This window comes from Acipenser ruthenus, chromosome 23 (assembly GCF_902713425.1).
Source record: "Acipenser ruthenus chromosome 23, fAciRut3.2 maternal haplotype, whole genome shotgun sequence".
Taxonomy (NCBI): Eukaryota; Metazoa; Chordata; class Actinopteri; order Acipenseriformes; family Acipenseridae; genus Acipenser; species Acipenser ruthenus.
In genome coordinates, this window is record NC_081211.1 from 3,314,550 (window position 1) to 3,333,591 (window position 19,042).

The following is a 19,042-nucleotide window of genomic DNA, read 5'->3' on the forward strand; positions in this document are numbered from 1 at the left end:
CAGCAATTAATTCAGGCTGGAAACATGTAGTTGTAACAACTGGTGCACAATTGTGAGGAAAGCTTCCAAAGAAGCACAAAGTGTCTGTGTTTGTTCAACCAAAAACCCTTGTCTTGGGAGCCAATGAATGGGCGTCTTTGTCTTTAAAAAAGAGGACAACATTCTGAACTATTATGATTCTATTCTGCAACCCTGAGAAAAGCTAAAATAACTCCCTTGCTTTAATCCCAGTAGAGATAATTGTCAAGCCCTGGACTAAAGGATCAAGACAGGTTTTAAGGGAATCTATCCTCAGTCCCTGACTCATAACAGAAGATAATCAATCCGCTCACAGGCAGTATGTGCCACAGTGACTCACGCTTGCACCTGCCAGCACTGGAGAAAGAGCCTGAGGCCTGCAACTCAGCATCAACAAGGCAATTCTCAAGTCAAGTTACTGTGCACAGAGGTACTGAAGCCACAAAGAAGCCAAAAGAACTTCTATTTCTGAGCAATAAATGTACTTACGGCAGACCCTTGATTAACCAAAACCTGATGTTCTTACACAGCAGATTATCCTGCTGCCTAACACAGAACCATACACCATGTAACAATTGAATTGATATTGAAATGATATTAATCCACCCATGAGCAAGCATGACAAATATTTCTAAGTGCTTAATAAATCACGTATGAGAAATCAACCAGTCCCAGTTAGGGTTGCAAAATGTCATGTTAAACCTAGTTTTTTTTTTTTCGTTTTTTTTTCAGCGTCAACTGGTAAATGTACTTATCAGGATTTTCTGTAGTCAGGATTTGGATAGATGCAGACCCGAAAATACACGAAGGTAAAGTTCTTCTTACATTATTTAAACAACCTTTTTCCACTGACCCAAATCTTTGCAGTTATGAAACTTTGTATTTTCAAAACCACACAAGCCAGAAAAAAAAAAAAAAAGATTTACTGAGATCTATCGTTGGTTTATTTTTAAATGGGGTGAAATAGCAGTCAGGAGAAATCTTTATCCTACACAGCTGGCTTTGATTCTTTTTTCACAGCATGTGTAAAATTTGTTGTAATTTCAAAATAATCTCTTAAATCTCACCGATGGTTGGTATATAAGTGAAAGACAGTTAAGATTTATGAATTATCTTGTAAACTACAACTATTTTGACTTACTGGAAAGGGACTTGTCCAGCCCAGAAAGCCATGAGGATAATGTCTGTACCAATGTATTTGAATCTTCAGGCATTTCTTCAAAAATGCTTCTCCACTTGGGGTTTATTGACATTTTCATCGGTTGAGTTGGCTCAGTAATTGGACACAGCTAACCTGCCCATCCTTTCTGTAACTGCTTCCTAGCTAATTTACTTTTTAATTCAGAAATGATACAGTTCTGTTAAGACAGCATTGGCAGTACAGGGGAACAATGATTAGCGCTGTAAGGTTAATTACCAAGATATTGTACCAGCATGGTTTGTGTGAATACATTGAAACTAACTTTATTGTACAAGTCATGCAATGATAATTATAAGTATTTAAGGAGGGATGTTTCTACACAGTGTATTCAGCAGACTCAACAGAAGGAGCTTGCTCAAGTTCCAAACAGTCACCCTCAACACTGCACAACACCCTCTGCTGTCTTCTTCCCTGTCGGCCATTTTGTTTCAAATCTGAAACTGATTAAAATGATTATGTAACCTCTTATTTATTCATTGCTTTTCTCCTTACATTCCATTGAACCTAATAATGATTTCTCATTCCATTGCCACACTGAGCTCACTCAACCAATTTTCCTGTTCCTGCGCAAAAAGCAAAAGACAAAGAAAACACACGCAGTGTTCAATACCGTGCATAACCTCCCCATGGTGAGAAATCTACAGCAGCCCGTTTGGCGGTTCTTTTTTTTTATCATTCTGACCCCATTGTCTGCAAACACAATATGTGTTAGCCTGTGTGCTGTTTGGGCAAGGCTGGTAATTACTCAATTACAATGATACATCTCTGAACTGTCCCTTAGATTATTCTGCCTGCTGTGCTTGTCAATAAAATTGTAAAAAAAAAAAAAAAAAAAAACCTTCTGCGGGAGAATTAAATGGGATTTTGCGTTTGCTGAGGCAGAACCAATCTGATTTTTATAATGGATGATTTCCACCATACACCTTCCTTTGCAGAAAAAAAAATTATACAATAAACACAGGTAATGCAAGGTATCATTTACATTTAAAGGCGGCAGTAAATCAATGATCCTTATTGAAAAGATGTCTACAGATATTTTAAACTCTAACAGCTTGCCCAATTCACAATCCTGTCCAACTTTTTTTTTTTTTTAAATGTTGGCTCTGCGTTTATTAATGTCGTCACTGTGTGTCACTGGCAATAGAGGAAAAGTATGAAGAATGATGGGAAACGTTCCACTGGGTGAACTTCATCACAATGAAATATACTATTAATCCACTTTACCAAGGAGGCTGAGTCGAAGCCACCTGATTCTTTCTCCTACCAATAAGACCAAGTGATGACTATATGCTTTACAAGCCTCCTGCTGAATTTTAACAGAATAGTGGAAGAAGACGAAAAATTTAACAACAAGCAAGGAATCGTGGGTAACACTTTACATTGTGTCTCAAATGACTGTGTACTTGCATAGTAGTTACTTAGTAAATACATGTGTACTTACGCATAATTACACTGTTATTATGCATAACAACAATTGTACTTAACAGATCTTTTTGCCCTCAGTAATTCAGTGACAAAAATAACAAGAACAGAGAACAGTTTGGCCATGTAGGTTTCTTTTTTATGAAACCAATTTGTCATCACGCACTGCCAGTTGCTTTTTGCGTCCAAGAAATACTTGGCCACCCTTTTTAAAACTCAAACAAATACACATTACCATGGATCACTTTACTTATCCTTGACCTGAATGTAAGTCAGGGCTTTCATTTAATCACTGTGTTTCTTGTCTAGTTTCCCCCTGCAGATCTGTGTTGTTGCATATTAGATTTCTCCTCAAACTCACTGTCTGCCAGTCATCCAAAAACACAACAGCGCATTTATCAAATACCAAAGGTTACACGTTGCCACTGCTTATCCCTAATCATAAGCCATATTTAAAAACATCCTCTTGCCAGCGTTTTACATAGATTAGGAAAGATTGTGTGGGAGCAATTACAAGGCAAAATGAGATTTGCGCATTATTGTTAACAACTCTCCAGCACTTCTCTCATTATGTTTTAGCTTGTGGATGCCCTCAACGCCACCAGCAGATAAAAGCAATCTGTAATATTATACGCACATACTAAAGCATACTAAAGCACAGACATAGGTATGCAAAATGGAAAAGGCAGTGGAAAGGACAAATTGTATTGGAACAATTAGAGGTCGACTGAAAAAAGCAAAGAGACAGAATGCCTATAATACAGTACTGGCATGAATGGGATATGTATACACGGGCCACAGGAAGTCTTGCTGTGTGTTCCGACTTATTATAAGGTATTCCTTTCTTCGGTAGACCTGTCTTGGGTCATGGAGCGCGCACAGCCAAAACTAAACTAGTGGAACGGTCTTTCAAACATATGCTATTGTAAGTAAGAACTTCTCATTAAGAATAGTGTACATTTTGCTAGTAGCCTCTGCAGGCTCAGCATGTGTAATACTGGTAACTTTTCAGCATTATATAAATCGCTTGCCTTTGACTCACGCTTCTTGCACATGGTGACATCATAACAGTTAGGTAGATCGCTTCTTTTTAAAGTATCTTTATAAATTTGTTTGCATTATGTAAACAGAAGCTGATGCATCTTTTTTATTATTTATTCATGTATTCACAGAAATTCATTTAAGTACACATTTTTGGTATTCATTCAGAATCTTGTTTGAATGCAACAGCGAAGGTTAGCTTGAACGTGATCTTGTCTAAAGAACGTGGCTATGTCTCAGTGTGTTCTCCCTTGATTATCATGACAGTGTGTTTTCTTGCTCAGGTGGCAGAACCACAAAAGAAGAAAGAGACTTTATGAATCAAGTCCAAAGCAGTCAGAGTAAGGGTGGGGTATTTTAGTAGGGAGATATACCCACATTTATTTGATATAATATATTCCACCCAAGGTGATTAAAATGATTTTACTGTATGCACTCACACTATTTTACTCCATGACCTGTTGTAAATCACCCATGGTCCACTTCCAAATATTAATGAGTTATTTTGCTGCACTGAAAAATAAAAACATGCCAGAACTAAACATGTAGATGATACTTTCTCCAATCCACATGTGTTATGATTCAGTAGATTTTACTATTGTATGTTTTACTTACCTTACTGCAGGACAGTGTTTGTAATACAATCATAAACTAAAGCATGTTGGCTTTGTTATGCTAATGTCACACTGCTATGCAATTTAAATAGCACTTGCAGAGAAAACAAATTAAGTATGTTCATTGACACTGGGAAATGTTTTGGACCGCATTGTAACCTTCACCAATTCGATACAAAATCTATCACTCTGTAAACTATTAATCTGCAAATGCCTACCAATTATTATGCTAATGCATTACAATAGATTACAGAGAAGTCATTTAAAATGCCAGTGAATGCAGCTGCTTGGCATTCCACTCTTCCAGCTTCGTTAGGCTACCAGTAAGACGTACTAGACCCGGATTCAAAATGATGGTTTGCTGGATTATGCTAATTCACTGATTTTCTATTGCATTTTTTTACTATAATGCTTGCCAATACAAAAATAGTTCTAGTTAAATGTTCGGCAAAAATCTAAAAACTGAAAAATTAAGAGTTCCAAAATGAAGCCTGTTATACCTGCGGCAACATTGTATTTTATAATGTTATCTCACAATAAAAATGCAATGAGTCACAGTGAGTTTAATGCAAATGACCCGCCAGCTCTATTCGCCTGGCTGTGTGTTTGCAAAGATAGCAACAAACATGCTGTGACACTGCCAAACACAATTGTGAAAAAACAATGATAGTTAGAATCCACAGTGAGTTACTACTTCTTAATGCCTTTTGCACATAAAGTAACTTTACCTTTAGCTATAACTCTTAACATCAAGATTCATCCTCTAAATGGTTTATTACAAACCTTTTCTTTTGTTTCACATACAGAATAAGGGCATCAATAAACATCATTATTAACAGTAATATACACACAATGACTGCTTAAGGAACTGGTCTTTGTTTACAGGCAAGTTAATCTGGCAGCCAGGATGATTCAATGTGACAAGTCGGCAAGGGGTTTTAATTGTTCTGTATGATTAACATTTCTGTTTCCTTCAGGGAAGTTGGGGGTGGAAGTCTTCAACAAAATGTTCTCCAGTTAGAAACGCTGCATATCGTAATATATATTATTTCCCTATAAGAGTCCCTAAAGACTGTACAGATAGTCTTCACTTTGTTTATATGTATTAACCGTTATTTTACGGGGAGTTACATTTCTCTACTGAGTAAACAGAGGCAGTTGCTTCCTCCCAGCATTCCCAGCTCCGTTTGAGTCAACCCAGTCTATAATAGCAGGGGCGGAATGTGTACAGAGGTGTACAGAGTCCCCGATGACAACGAGATTTAAAACCTGCAATAAGTCACGTGTGCCACTGAGTTGAGAGACGTATGGAAGTCACAGACATGACAAACTCCATATCCCAATGTAAGTCATTCTTGGTTTAATGGTACTCTAGGCGACAGAGAGGAGCAGAAAGGATGGTCTGGGTCTGTCTGACTGTTTGTCTGTGAGATTTGCTGTGAAGCACTCAATAAAAGAGAAGTTGTTTTGGTCACGCTTTATTTTAAGGGCCATTTTCTTAGTTTATTAACTTTTCTTAGTTTATTAACAAACATTATTAATTTGTAGCTAAGGGTTAGGTTTAGGGTTAGGGTTGGGGTTAATAAAAACTTGATTTAATTTGCTAAGCATTACTACAGTAACAATTTTAACCAATTTCAAGTATCAACTGGGTATTGATCATCCATAGGGCTCTGGTGTTTGATTGATCATCCATAGGGCTCTGGTGTTTGCAGTTTTAGCTGGCCTATCATATATTATTAACTAACAGTTAGCAGAAAATAAATAATGTACATTAACATGTTTATTAGCTGTTTGTTAACAGTTAATAAATAAATACAAAAAATGGTCCTTAAAATAAAGTGTGACCGTTGTTTTTTCACCCCTAGCCACATAAGGAAGGAACACATCTCAATATACTGTGGTGTGTAGAGTGCAGGCTCACTGACCATGCACAGCAGTTTACAAAGAGACCCTGTCTCTCGCCAGAGGGGGGGAAAGGAGGCACCTTGGAGGGACTCAGTAAGGCTTAATTCTTACAGATTCTGCCCCCCCCCCCCCCTAGTACTTTATAAAGAAATGATAAACAAGTCACTGCATATTGACTAACCATTGTTATGGTATTACGCTGGTTCTAAACAGTTAATTAACCTGTAATAAGGTTTAATACGAGTAGCTGTTTTCTTGTTGAAAAATGAATATCAATTAACGAAGGCTAAATGTGATTGAAGAATAAGAACCTAGTTTGGAATAAGAATTATGGAGATGCTGTTATCTTTAAAATAAAAAGATCAATTATTGGAACAGAACACATAATCCTTTATGCAAAATTATGATAAAAACGTCTTTCATGTGCTTCTTTTATCACTGAAGCACTGACAATCCGATAGAAAAATCTTGATTTAATTATTCTGGCCGTAGATGCATTAAACACATTCTTGAATATTCCAAAACACAGCAAGGTTCCAAGACATAACAAGGCATCAGCCATCACACTGATTTTAATTTTTTTTTATGTTTTGTTTTGTTTTGTTTTACTGCAGCCGTGACATTTTAGTTTTTCACAGATTCACTGGACAGTAAAGTCTGATGTGATTGTGCTGAAGGGCTATTGTTTTTGAGTGGTCAGTATGGATTTGTCTGGGGGTCCCCCTCCATCTCATGGAGAGCTGACCCTCGAGGAGTAGCATATGGGGTGGCAAGCTTTGCCTAAGGGAGATGGAGATGCAGTTGCAGAGCCGGTGATGGGAGTGAATGGTGGGGCAAATCATGCAAATGAACACGAATGGGTGCTTGACTGTGGGGTTAAGAAAGCAAGGTGATTGAAGATTGGAAGGGGGGAGCCCTTGCTGAACTACACCAAAGGTTAAAAAATTATGATAAAATAACACATTACAATTTTTACAGAGAGGGTTTCTTGCTAACATTCCCCTTACTATTGTTATTTGTTTATTTAGCAGATGCCATTATCCAAGGTGACTTACAGAGACTAGGGTGTGTGAACTATGCATCAGCTGCAGTCACTTACAACAATGTCTCACCCGAAAGACAGAGCACAAGGAGGTTTATTGATTTTCTCAGGGTCACACAATGAGTCAGTGAGTGAGCTGGGATTTGAACCGGGGACCTCCTAGTTACAAGCCCTTTTTTTTAACCACTGGACCCCACAGCCTCTTGTGTAATAAAGCATAGTGAAAGCATGGTAAAGCATAGGTAATCATTGTAAGAAATAGCAAGATATGGTAAAACATATTAATAAACATGGCAAACCAGGGCAAACTATGGTAAATGCATAATATAACCATGAGAAAAGCAAAGTAAAAATGCAAACATACAGTGGCAAACTTTTATAAGGACACCTTTATCTTCTTCTTCTTCTTCTTCTTCTTCTTCTTCTTCTTCTTCTTCTTCTTCTTCTTCTTATTATTATTATTATTATTATTATTATTATAATATTCAGGCATACTGACTTGTTTAATCAGTTGGATAGGATGGTAGAATGGAAGGAAACTGGGGTTGGAGATATATTCAAATACCAAAAATAATGACCGGATAACACAAGCCAGATAAGGAGCAATAAGCCACCTATTGTTTACTGAGAATTAAAATTTCCGTACATGCTTTTCAGGATTAAAACCCCAGTTTACAGGCAAGGATACATAAGAAATGAATGCAGTCCGACAAAGCTCATTATGTTCCTTGAAAAGAAAGAAGGCAGCAGGCAAAAGCTCTTTTGTATTGTTGCAGGTTTTGTCTCTTTTTTGTCAGTTTAGCTAGTTTTAAATCCACCAGTGTTTTAGCGCTCAGCCTTCACATTTAAATTCCATCACATTACTCAGACAAGCAGATAATTGGAAGTAATGTCTTTTCTAGTCTTCTTTCCAATTTTGACAGCGGCTGTTCCACTTTACTTAATAGGCACAACTTTGTATACATAAAGTGTTGCCACTGTCATAGAGATCCACTTTCTCCTTGGAATGCTTTAAATTGCTATCGTAAGATACATTGGCTTTGATTTAAACTCATCTTGAGACTGTCATCTTCTTTAACCACAGTGGAAATGAGGTATGCTTTGGTTTCTATGACATCAGTAATGCAAGGCACAGTTCCTCATGTCTTAGTTAAATCAAGCCATAAACGCAATGGGCTAATCCTACTGAACATCATTATAATCTACAATAAGATCATGTAAGTAATGTCTAAGTTGATACATTGTGTATAGGATGTGTTTTGATGGATTTCGTTTTGTTTTTGAGGGGGTTCTGGCTGCTGAAACTGTGAACTGCTATTGTAGCATGGCTGACCGAGAGGTACTGGTCAAACACTTTATTATTTGTAAACACAAAAATAAACTAATTAAACAAAACCATGGCGGCACTCTTCAAGCTTTTATTAATAATAATAATAATAATAATAATAATAATAATAATAATAATAATAATAATAATAATAATAATAATAATAATAATAATAACAATAATAATAATCCAAATGAGTCCCAATAGTAACTGATGCAAATTACAATTTACACAATATCTTTTGCAAAACATTATTAGCAATAAAATACAGCCTTATACAGGGCTGGCTAAATTTCTTCCAGTTTTTGTAGAAATATATACTTCTGACATGCACCCTGCCAGTTGTCAGTGTTTCCTAAACATTCCTCCATGCCAAACTGTTGCTGTACGAAGGTTCAAGTGGATACTGGCACAGTCTTCAAAAGCATAAGGCTACTCAATTTCCATTAAAGAGACACAGTGCTTGTTTGCAACAAAACACAAAATAAAAGTGTGTAGTACTTTGAAAAAATGAAATATATATATATATATATATATATATATATATATATATATATATATTGGAACATATATATTTTTTCTTATACATTTATCTTAATTGTTGACTTACAAAAATGTATGAAACATTTTCATCAAGGATTTTGTTTTATTTAAGTAATGGTTTGGGGGGTTTTAAATTGTGATAAAAATGTCAAAGAAGTAAATCTGAATGAAGTATAGACCAAGGAAAGTCTATCTTACTCTCTAGTGGGCCACAATAATTACTCAATTGTGCATATTTGCCCTTCCCCAGCTGCTGTAGCAACACTGTTTTGAAAAGAATAATAGACTGCCTCAGATTTGGGGAGGCCAACTGTTGAAGAGTTCAAGTACAACAGAGCCTGAAATAGCTTAGATTTATTGTGAAATTACTCTTGGAAAATGCTTTGTAATGCCCTGAAGAAGCAGCACAGGCAGTGAAAGTTTGAATACAAGCCTGTCCTGCTTTGAAGAAACGAGGTGTAGCAAGTGTGGCAAACAACTCATTTTATTAATGGATTAATGCACACGGAACTCAGCAACAGAAATAAAAAAAAACACAGCTAGTGAATGGAGAAAATGTACAGAGCATGGCAGGAATGTGAAGAAAAAAAAGATTGAAATTATCTAGTTTATTTTACAGTCAGGATCTCACACAGTTAATATGGTAATGAAAAAAAAAACACATCATGTCTGTTTATTTATTTATTTATTTATTTTGGCTGTATTTCATATTTATAAGCGTGTTACTATATTTATTTATTTAATTTGTTCCTTGGGTTCAATATGTATACACAATATACAGTAGACACTGATATTGATGTGATGCAGCCATCTGGAATTTCTTTGCACCAGTTAGTCATATCATATGGAAATGAAGACACATTATGTTAGGATAATTGTTTCGTTTTTCACTGCTTTCTAGATAAGGAATTTTGTTAGTAATAATAGGCCCCCAAATACTATCAGAAGCCAGTCCCACAAGCACATTGTTGATTTGTCTTGTACTAGATGCTCTGGGAGCATCCACAGTTAGCTAGATTTGGGGTAAAACTGTTTTAAAGTTGGGACTATGTTTATGTGATTCCTGTCACACCACAGTCACGCCACTCAGTAGCCTCCTATAGGCTGGAAACCCATTTGTTACAGTAAGTTTTCAAATACTTAACAAATACTTAGCCCAGATACTGAAAAAGGGGCAAACAGATGAGGAAGTACACACAGCTATGCACAAGGTAAACCATTATTGAGTTTAAGTTGGACTAGGCTTACAGCAATTTAACCATTGAACCCCTGTTAACTGCTCTAATACAATATGTGAATTTAGAGAATCCTCCGGTTACTATGAGTGCAATGTAAATGTGATCAGTAAAAAAGCACAGATGCAGTTTCTGAAACATACGCTGGCTTTTCATTTGAATAGAACATTTCAGTGAGCTCCCGCTTCACTTCTCATCCCAGTGATGCGTGTTGCGAACAGTGTGTTTTACGTGTTCAGAAAATCAAAATGTATCTCACGGAAAGGAAAAAAGAATGACCGGATTATAGTGAAGTATGACAAGTATTTCGAAGGCTAACCAATGTGCAACTACTGAATGATGAAGAGGGCATTAGCTCACACAGTGCTTACTTGGGCATAATTTATGTAAGATATTTACTTCACTATGTCAGAATTATTTAAGGAATTTCTATACCACGGCTTGTATCACAGTTGTAATCAAACCACGACGCAGTATTAGCAAATGCTTCATGAATTGATAGGTACAAATAGAATCCAAAATAGAAATGTGCATATTTACAATTGCGCTTAGTGGTTTCCATCAATAACCAGGGATGGAAAGTGTTTTAAAATGCAATCACCAGCTACAATCCTTTAGTCAAATGCTGTTTCTCAACCATCCACCAATACAACCAAACTCAACAGATGTGTCAACAAGGACACAACTGTTAGATTTAATTCCATCCTCAGATACATCTTGCTTTCAGCAGCTTACTAATGAATCACCTTTCACTGCTAGTGGAATTGCAAACATTAAGCAGCATGAAATTCAAGGCATCTTAAATGTAAGCCCTAGCTGTTAAGGTTCGCCTTTGAATTTCAAAAGCAAATGCCCCAACGAGGAGTGTAAATAGACAGATGACATGTTCTTTATCCAAACCATCATGTTAGTAAAGGAGTGTCATCAATCACTTTACAGCAGCCGCAGATCTGCTAATTACAACACCCAAATGTATGCTGGGAGATGTAGTTGTCTTTTGAGAAGTTTGACAGCCAGTTAAGTTGAGTCATGTAGTCCTCCTTGGTTTCATGGCTTCAGTTGCATTCTGGGATACAGATGCTCTCACTATCCAGCATCATTCAAACCCTGAGGAATCTTTCTCTTCAACCCATTATACAGCCAACTAACAGTTCTAGGAGTTAGTGCTGTCAATCATGTGACACATCACATGGTTCATCTCCCTTGCCTAAAATTCTTTGTCTTATGATGTTCCCAATAGTAACTTAATCTGTAGCAAGGTTCACTGGAGCATATTGTTATGAACTGCACTGTATGTGAGTGAAAAGGAAGGCACAGTATTGTACTTTCGGTTATTTTTTCTTTCTTATGTCACAAATGTCCTAAAGTTGATGTTTTCGATGTTTCAAGTGCAAATGAATTACCTAAACTTATTGCACTGCTAGCTGAATAATCTGTATTGTCGCCTGTGAGCTGCACTTATTTCATTTCTAGTCTAGAAGATAAAATAATGTCTTGGGACTTAATGTCTGATGCATTAAGTCCCAAAATCTTTAAGCATGTTGTGTTAGGCTACTCCTGCAAAATGCCTGCTTCAAAAACCTCACAAATGCTTGAGCTCTATCTATACTGACAGTTTCTTTCGATACCAACTGACCGCTGACTGTCGAGAGCATGCAGGTGCACATGTAAAGCACTGAGAACAGGTGTGTGGAAACCTATGCAGCGTCACATGACTAGCAACCTGGGGCTTCTGTTTCAGATGTTGTAACCTCACTCAATTTACACAGCTCATTTCACCGAGCAGTTGACTGCACAAAAGCAGGTAGCAAATTAACACAACCTACTCCCCACGTGAAAAAAAAGAAAAGAAAAAATGACCAGGATATTACATTATTAATAATAATAATAATAATAATAATAATAATAATAATAATAATAATAATACGACTAGTACGAATGCAGTTCAAATATGTTTTAGCTACTTCAAGTGTATTGGGCAGCTACTTCAAGTGTAGTGGGCAGCAGTGTGGAGTAGTGGTTAGGGCTCTGGACTCTTGACCGGAGGGTTGTGGGTTCAATCCCCAGTGGGGGACACTGCTGTTGTACCCTTGAGCAAGGTACTTTACCTAGATTGCTCCAGTAAAAACCCAACTGTATAAATGGGTAATTGTATGTAAAATAATGTGCTATCTGTATAATGTGAAATAATGTATAATGTGATATCGTGTAACAATTGTAAGTCGCCCTGGATAAGGGCGTCTGCTAAGAAATAAATAATAATAATAATAATAATCATGTTACAAAGTGTGCTGTTGTATGCATTTAGAGGTGTGCTAATGTTTATGAATATACTCTAATAACCCTCAGCAGCAGGGGGTAGGTATTCTTCTTAGTAAAAAAGCCTAGCGGTATAAACTGCAAAGGGACAAACTTTAGAGGCGAGGGCATCTTTAAGATTTCTAGTGGAAAAGAACTATCAGCAAGGTCACACAATCCTTTTTGAAGGTAAAACAGTAATTGCTGTGTTTATTAAAACGACATTCATAAATTGCTTTTTTTGTGTGTGTGTGCTGGCAGCGGCTCACCTAAAAGCATAAAACCTTAATAACTTGCTATAATTCTCCATTTGCAGCATTAAATTGACTTGGCCTCCCCGCACTGGCTGTTTAATTATTTTGGAAAGTGTGGGATGTAGAGAACACGGGACTGTAATAAAGTCCAATGTAATGCGGTGCATAAACTGAAAGATATTTTTAAATAGAGTCACAAAGGGCAGTAATAACAATTGTTTGAGTAAGCTTAAAGATCACATCAATCTTCAATACTGTCTGCAAAAGAAGGATGGCTAGTTTGGTGTAGCAAAGAGGTTCAAATTAAATAGCAAAACAGTTAACAGTACTGTAGTTCAAACTATTGAGATTCAGGTATAAACAGTGGCAGCTTTTATAACTGCTGGGCCATTAATATAAAGGCAAGGGCGGTCTGCAGTTTAATTTAGGATAAGAGCATACTTTCTTTTAAGTGCTGTATAGTGCAGCCAGTGTAGACATTATTTGCTTTAGACAGATTGTGCTGGTCTTTTATTTTCGCATGACTCTACTTTCTAAAGTATATTACTTTGCTTTCCCGTCTGTGAAGCACAGTGCGTCCTGTTGAGATGCATGCGGACCGAGGATACTGTGGAAAAATATGGGAGAAAGATAACCAACCCCTGCTGTTTCTCATAATAAGCATTTAAGTTAATGGTAGGCTATCAAATGCATTTCTGAGATGGCAACTTGTATAGGAATCTAGTGTTGGTAAAATGCTGTAAAAACCTTTGTTTTAAAGCAGAAATGTATGTCTTCCTAGCACATACAAATGGGCCTCTAAACTGGCTGCATGAAAGCACCAAAAGAATAACTCATAACTGACACTCTGTTCTGTCTATGTTAAAACAAGAAGGATCAGAATCTGTCAATCTCCACAGTACATTCTGTATTGAGATGCCTGCTGCTGCTACTGAATTTATACTGCTTTATAAATGGCTTACTGTAGACTCCAGAGAATGAACCTATAATTTAAACCATGCTATTATAATGAAATGCATGCTTAGAGCAGCTGTATTATTATTATTAGTTTATTTAGCAGACGCCTTTATCCAAGGCGACTTACAGAGACTAGGGTGTGTGAACTATACATCAGCTGCAGAGTCACTTACAACTACATCTCACCCGAAAGACGGAGCACAAGGAGGTTAAGTGGCTTGCTCAGGGTCACACAGTGAGTCAGTGGCTGAGGGGGGATTTGAACCGGGGACCTCCTGGTTACAAGTCCTTTTCTTTAACCACTGGACCACACAGCCTCCTGCTGTAGAAACTTTTCTTCCTTTAGTGACTTGCCTGTGTATACTACAATGCCATGCAGATCTTTCAGAGTAATAGCTTAGATAATATTAACAACATCTCTCTAGTTTTTATGGAATCTAAGATGAGCATCAAAAAAAGAAATAAAACCAAGACTACAATCAGCATTTTGTTGTACAATACGGTTTCTCACTGATAGGAAGAGGGGCCATTCCCAACTGAATTGGATTAGCGAGAGTATTTAAAAATGAAAGTATACATTTGCGAGTGTGTGAAATTGAAATGTTTTGGTCGATCACCTACGTTTTTTTTTTTTTTTTATCTACCGTGTTGATAGCTTGGCGGAAACGGGGACTTTTCATCTTCAAGATAAAGGATCGTTGGCTCTGTCTGAATAACGTCCTTCAGGTTAACAGTATGAACAGTTTTTGAACAGGCTGATTGTTTTATGCAGATGACAATAGGGAATTACAATTAGAAATCAGGAAATTGAGAAGTACGTGTTTTACGATCCTGTTAACCGTAAAAGAGGTCTTGTTTGCAATGATTTTAAATGGGCTAAATGATTGTATGTATTATAGATTGTGTATATCAATTAATTAAGTATTTACTAGCCTTTCTAATCAGAAAAGAAAATTACAAGTGTGGGCATTTTTGTCCCAGTAGAATTCAAAAGGGCTAAAATGTAATATAAAAAACCTCACTATTGCTTAATGAAAAAAATGTAGCCAGGAAGACAAAACACCCAAATTAAATTAAAAGGCAGATTAGCTGACAATGATGAAGCACTTTAAAGTACAAGGTAGATAAAGTAATTGATTATTCAGTAAATCCTTGTCCATGCTAGGATTCTTGTATTTAAAAAAAAAAAAAAAAAAAAAAGCTAAGGATTATAAATCTGTTTCAACCATGTAAGGGCATGCTTGAGCTCAGAAACAGACGGTTTCTCATTACCACAACACTGTCTAATTAGTAAATGAGGACACCATTCTCCAGTAACGAATAAGCAAAGACTTGTTGAATTAAATTAATAATAACAGTGCATGATAACATATTCATTTAATCATAATTTACCTTTGCCTACCTAATGTTAAATTACAGCTAGTGAATACATAGTAATTCTGCAAAAAAAAAAAAAAAAAAATGAAAACAGTTTCAGGACAACTATTGTTTTTGCCGCATTCTCTCCTAAAAAATGCAGGCCGCTGTACCTCTATAAGTGCCACTGTTGTATTATCAAATAGAAAAGCAATCCACAATGTGCTTACTGTGCGCCCACTTTCCCATGTAGCAGTACATGTTTGGATTTAGCTTTTCATTTCCAACGCATTCCTCAGACTGCATTTACAAATATCCATGAGTTTATTAATCACAGCTGCTTCAGCAGGAAAGCCTTCTATTTGTAGAAAAGGTTTATTTGAAGGAGTCTCTCTAATGTATTCTGATACCTCAGTCACAGTATTGATAGGGGTCATATCAGGTCCTGGCCAAGCTGAGAATGATAGAAAGCTATTGCTGGCCTTGTTGCACTAGCATGGGTCCTAGCTGCTTATTTAACATGGGCTAGTCAGTGTTTCATTCACTTCTGATACTGAAAATAAAAGATATTCCATGACTGTAGGATGGTAAGCGTACATGTGTGTGTGTGGGAGGGTCTCAGCATGGAGGACATTGAACAGGAAGAGGCTGTATTCAAAGCTGATTCACGCAGTGCCAAACACTCACCCTCAGAATTTATTAATTCCTTCTGGTTAACATATAAGTATAAAACCAAACTATATATATATATATATATATATATATATATATATATATATATAAACATGTATTACTTTAACATTAACAATAACATAATAACATTATGCTTTTTCAAATGTAATTAAAATATTGATATTGCAACTATAATAAATAATACATTTTAATATCAATAAACATGATATGATGTCTTGCTCAGTAGGGCATTCCGAGAGATGCGTATGGTATGTGATGGTTTTTTTAAAGGTAGTGACGTCAACCGAACAAGTTATGGTACGTAATGCACACATAGCATGAATGAGGATGCATTTGAATGTGTTGCAAACAAATTAAATAATATGAATATATATTGAACTGTCCTTGCTTCTTGAATAAACAAAGTGCTACTTTTTAACTCTGGCATTTAACACAGTACACAAAATAACAGTGAGCTAATGATAAACTTTTTTTTTTGCCTTTGTTTCTCGATTGCCTTTAACCACTGCAATACCATCAATTTGGGAAGAAATTGAGCCCTCTACTGGACAATAAAGGATTTCATAATTATTTAATTGTGGAGATTGAACCTGTTTATTCATACAGTAACAGTAATGTTAGCTATAGCTAATCAACCCTTATAAAAGTTCCCTATAGTAAAAGCATAGCAATATTAAATTAGTTTCTTAGTTGCTTAGTTTCTCTTGTGGTTGTCATTACTTTATAGTTTTAAAGCATGCTAAAGCATTGGTAAGCACTGTAAAGAATAGCAAGGTATGGTAAAACATGCATTAGCATGGCATACTAGGGTAAAATGATGCAAAATTATGGAAAAGAATGGGGAAAACTACAAAAAAAAGATACTGTGCAGAAACACTGCGGTAAACTTTTATAAGGGAAAGTCTATGAAATCATACCGTTGTGTTAGGTCTCTGATACAAAGTGTTTAATTCTGTGTTTTTATAATAAAAATGCTTTTTTGGGATCCTGGTAAATCACAGATGAAGACAGAACAAAAACGCTAAAACAGAAAGCAATGTCATAGTCCAACCTACTCTACATAATTCGAAATATCAAATCATAAATTGGTTACAAGGTATGTATGTGTAAAATAAAAAATAAAAAAAGAACAAATAATAATTAAAGGCTTTTTTATTATTATTTATTTCCCTATATTGTAATGTTTTCCAATTCCATTCTGAGAACTTGTCCCATATGGCATTAAGCCACTTGTCAAAAGCTATTTGCTTCCAGACAAACACGTATTGATCTTCATTCAGCGTCTGTCTGCTCCAGCCGAACGCTGTTTCACCGCATCACCAGTCACCGAAAGAGGAAGTTCTTATTGTTTTTCACAGAGTGAATGGCAAACACCGAGACCATATAACATGCATTTCCACAGCAACCCACAATGTATAGTTCACAAGCTAATAACACACAATGCATTTATAGGGATAAAAGTATGTATAATGGATTATAATCCTATAAATCACATATCCTGATGTCACATATCATGACATAGGGTGGAAAACTGGATATTCACAGCAATCATATGTTTACCGTAGCGGTAACTCATGGTCCAGCTGGTTCTAATCAGACTGTAGCTACATGGGTCAAATGTGTATTTGTTATATTTCAAAATTACATCGCGATTAGACTTTTTAACAGAAAGCAACCCCCAACATCCACAGCCCCGATAATGCCGAATTTGTAGATTTAACGCCTTTATTTTCCCGTGTCTAAAATAGTCATGAAGAATTACTTGCTTATAATCTACTTTACATATGATTAACTTATATCTTTGGTTACAATATTGAATAGATAGATAGATAGATAGATAGATAGATAGATAGATAGATAGATAGATAACGGTCGACCGCATTGGGAGATAATGTTAACTGAAAAAAAAAACATTTTGATGCCAAATAAGTAAACATTATTAGTTTGTTCCACTCTCAGTCGCTTCAAAGTATGGTTTATATATTAACACCATAAGCGTTACTTGAGGATTATACACAGTGCATAAACTGTCATAAAAATTGTCAAAAACAAACAAACAAATGCAAACTGACAGGATACACAGGAATTCTTTAACTTAAGGTTCGAGCATCAGCTAATTTGTAGATTTTTTTTTTTTTTTTGCGAGTGATCCTCATGTACCTGTAGTTCGTTACACTTAACAGAGCTTGTGTTTGTTTATCCCTTTACCCGCGATCAATTTCCTTTCACTTTTTTTCACTTAAAGAATGTCTGAAAAGCATATATTTTTTAAGCATACAAAAAAAAAAACTATTGAAGAACAAACACGTTAACAACATTAATGTGCTACTGTTAGAATTGTTTTTTTCATAAGTTGAGGTGCCCGGTCAAACATTATTGGTATTACTTTGCATGCATATATTCTAATAAGGACATTTTCAGTGGTTCTTACCTATTCGTATGACATGTGGCATCCCGCGACAATACTGAATCCAAAAGAGGCACAAAATAAGTGCTGTCCTGTATTCCAAAATCACACTCCGGGAAGATAACCAAATATTTCTCATGATTAAGAAATAATGAGATCCAGTTTTTAAGATTTCCACAGACGCTTTAAAACAGCTAATTGTTACTCATTGTCTTATGTGATAAAATGGTGTGTCCACGAAAATGCTGTGCTCTTTGTACATCTTACAACATTCTCCAGTTTTACACTCAAGTCACAAAAAAAAAAATCTTGCCTGGAATAAAGCCCCAGTTCTTCATAGACAGATCAGTGTTACACCTGCAAAAGCTTGGCTGCTAGAATCAGCCTGCAGGAGTCTCCGTATCCCCCTCCTACCGCTGATGCTTGCTGTCAACCGGGTGGTTCAAATACCCGGAATGGACTTCAGTGTAAACACGGATGAGGATTGTCACAGTGACAATTTCGTCGTGCAGTACTGCACCACTTGTAGATTATGCATATATACTAAATATAAGCTCTCTCTCTATATATAGCATTATGAAAGGATAGAAAGTGTAGTAAAGAATGGTGAAAGCATGATAAAACATATGTAAGGATGGCAAGATAAACATAGCTACAGAAAAAATTCATAGCATAGGCATGGGAAAGATATAATAAATACAAAAGAATGGGACCCAGGGGTATATA

The 19,042-nt window shown here is 36.1% G+C and overlaps 1 protein-coding gene across 1 annotated transcript in view; it reads right to left on the reverse strand.

The window, feature by feature from the left end:
- The window catches only part of LOC117964609 (glutamate receptor ionotropic, kainate 3), a 75,692-nt gene extending 57,010 nt beyond the window's left edge, over nucleotides 1-18,682 (reverse strand). Inside the window, exon 1 of the mRNA XM_058997480.1 lies at nucleotides 18,341-18,682. Coding sequence (XP_058853463.1) covers nucleotides 18,341-18,455 — 115 coding nt within the window. The 5' untranslated portion in view covers nucleotides 18,456-18,682. The remainder of the gene's footprint in view (nucleotides 1-18,340) is intronic.
- Nucleotides 18,683-19,042: the final 360 nt, after the last annotated feature.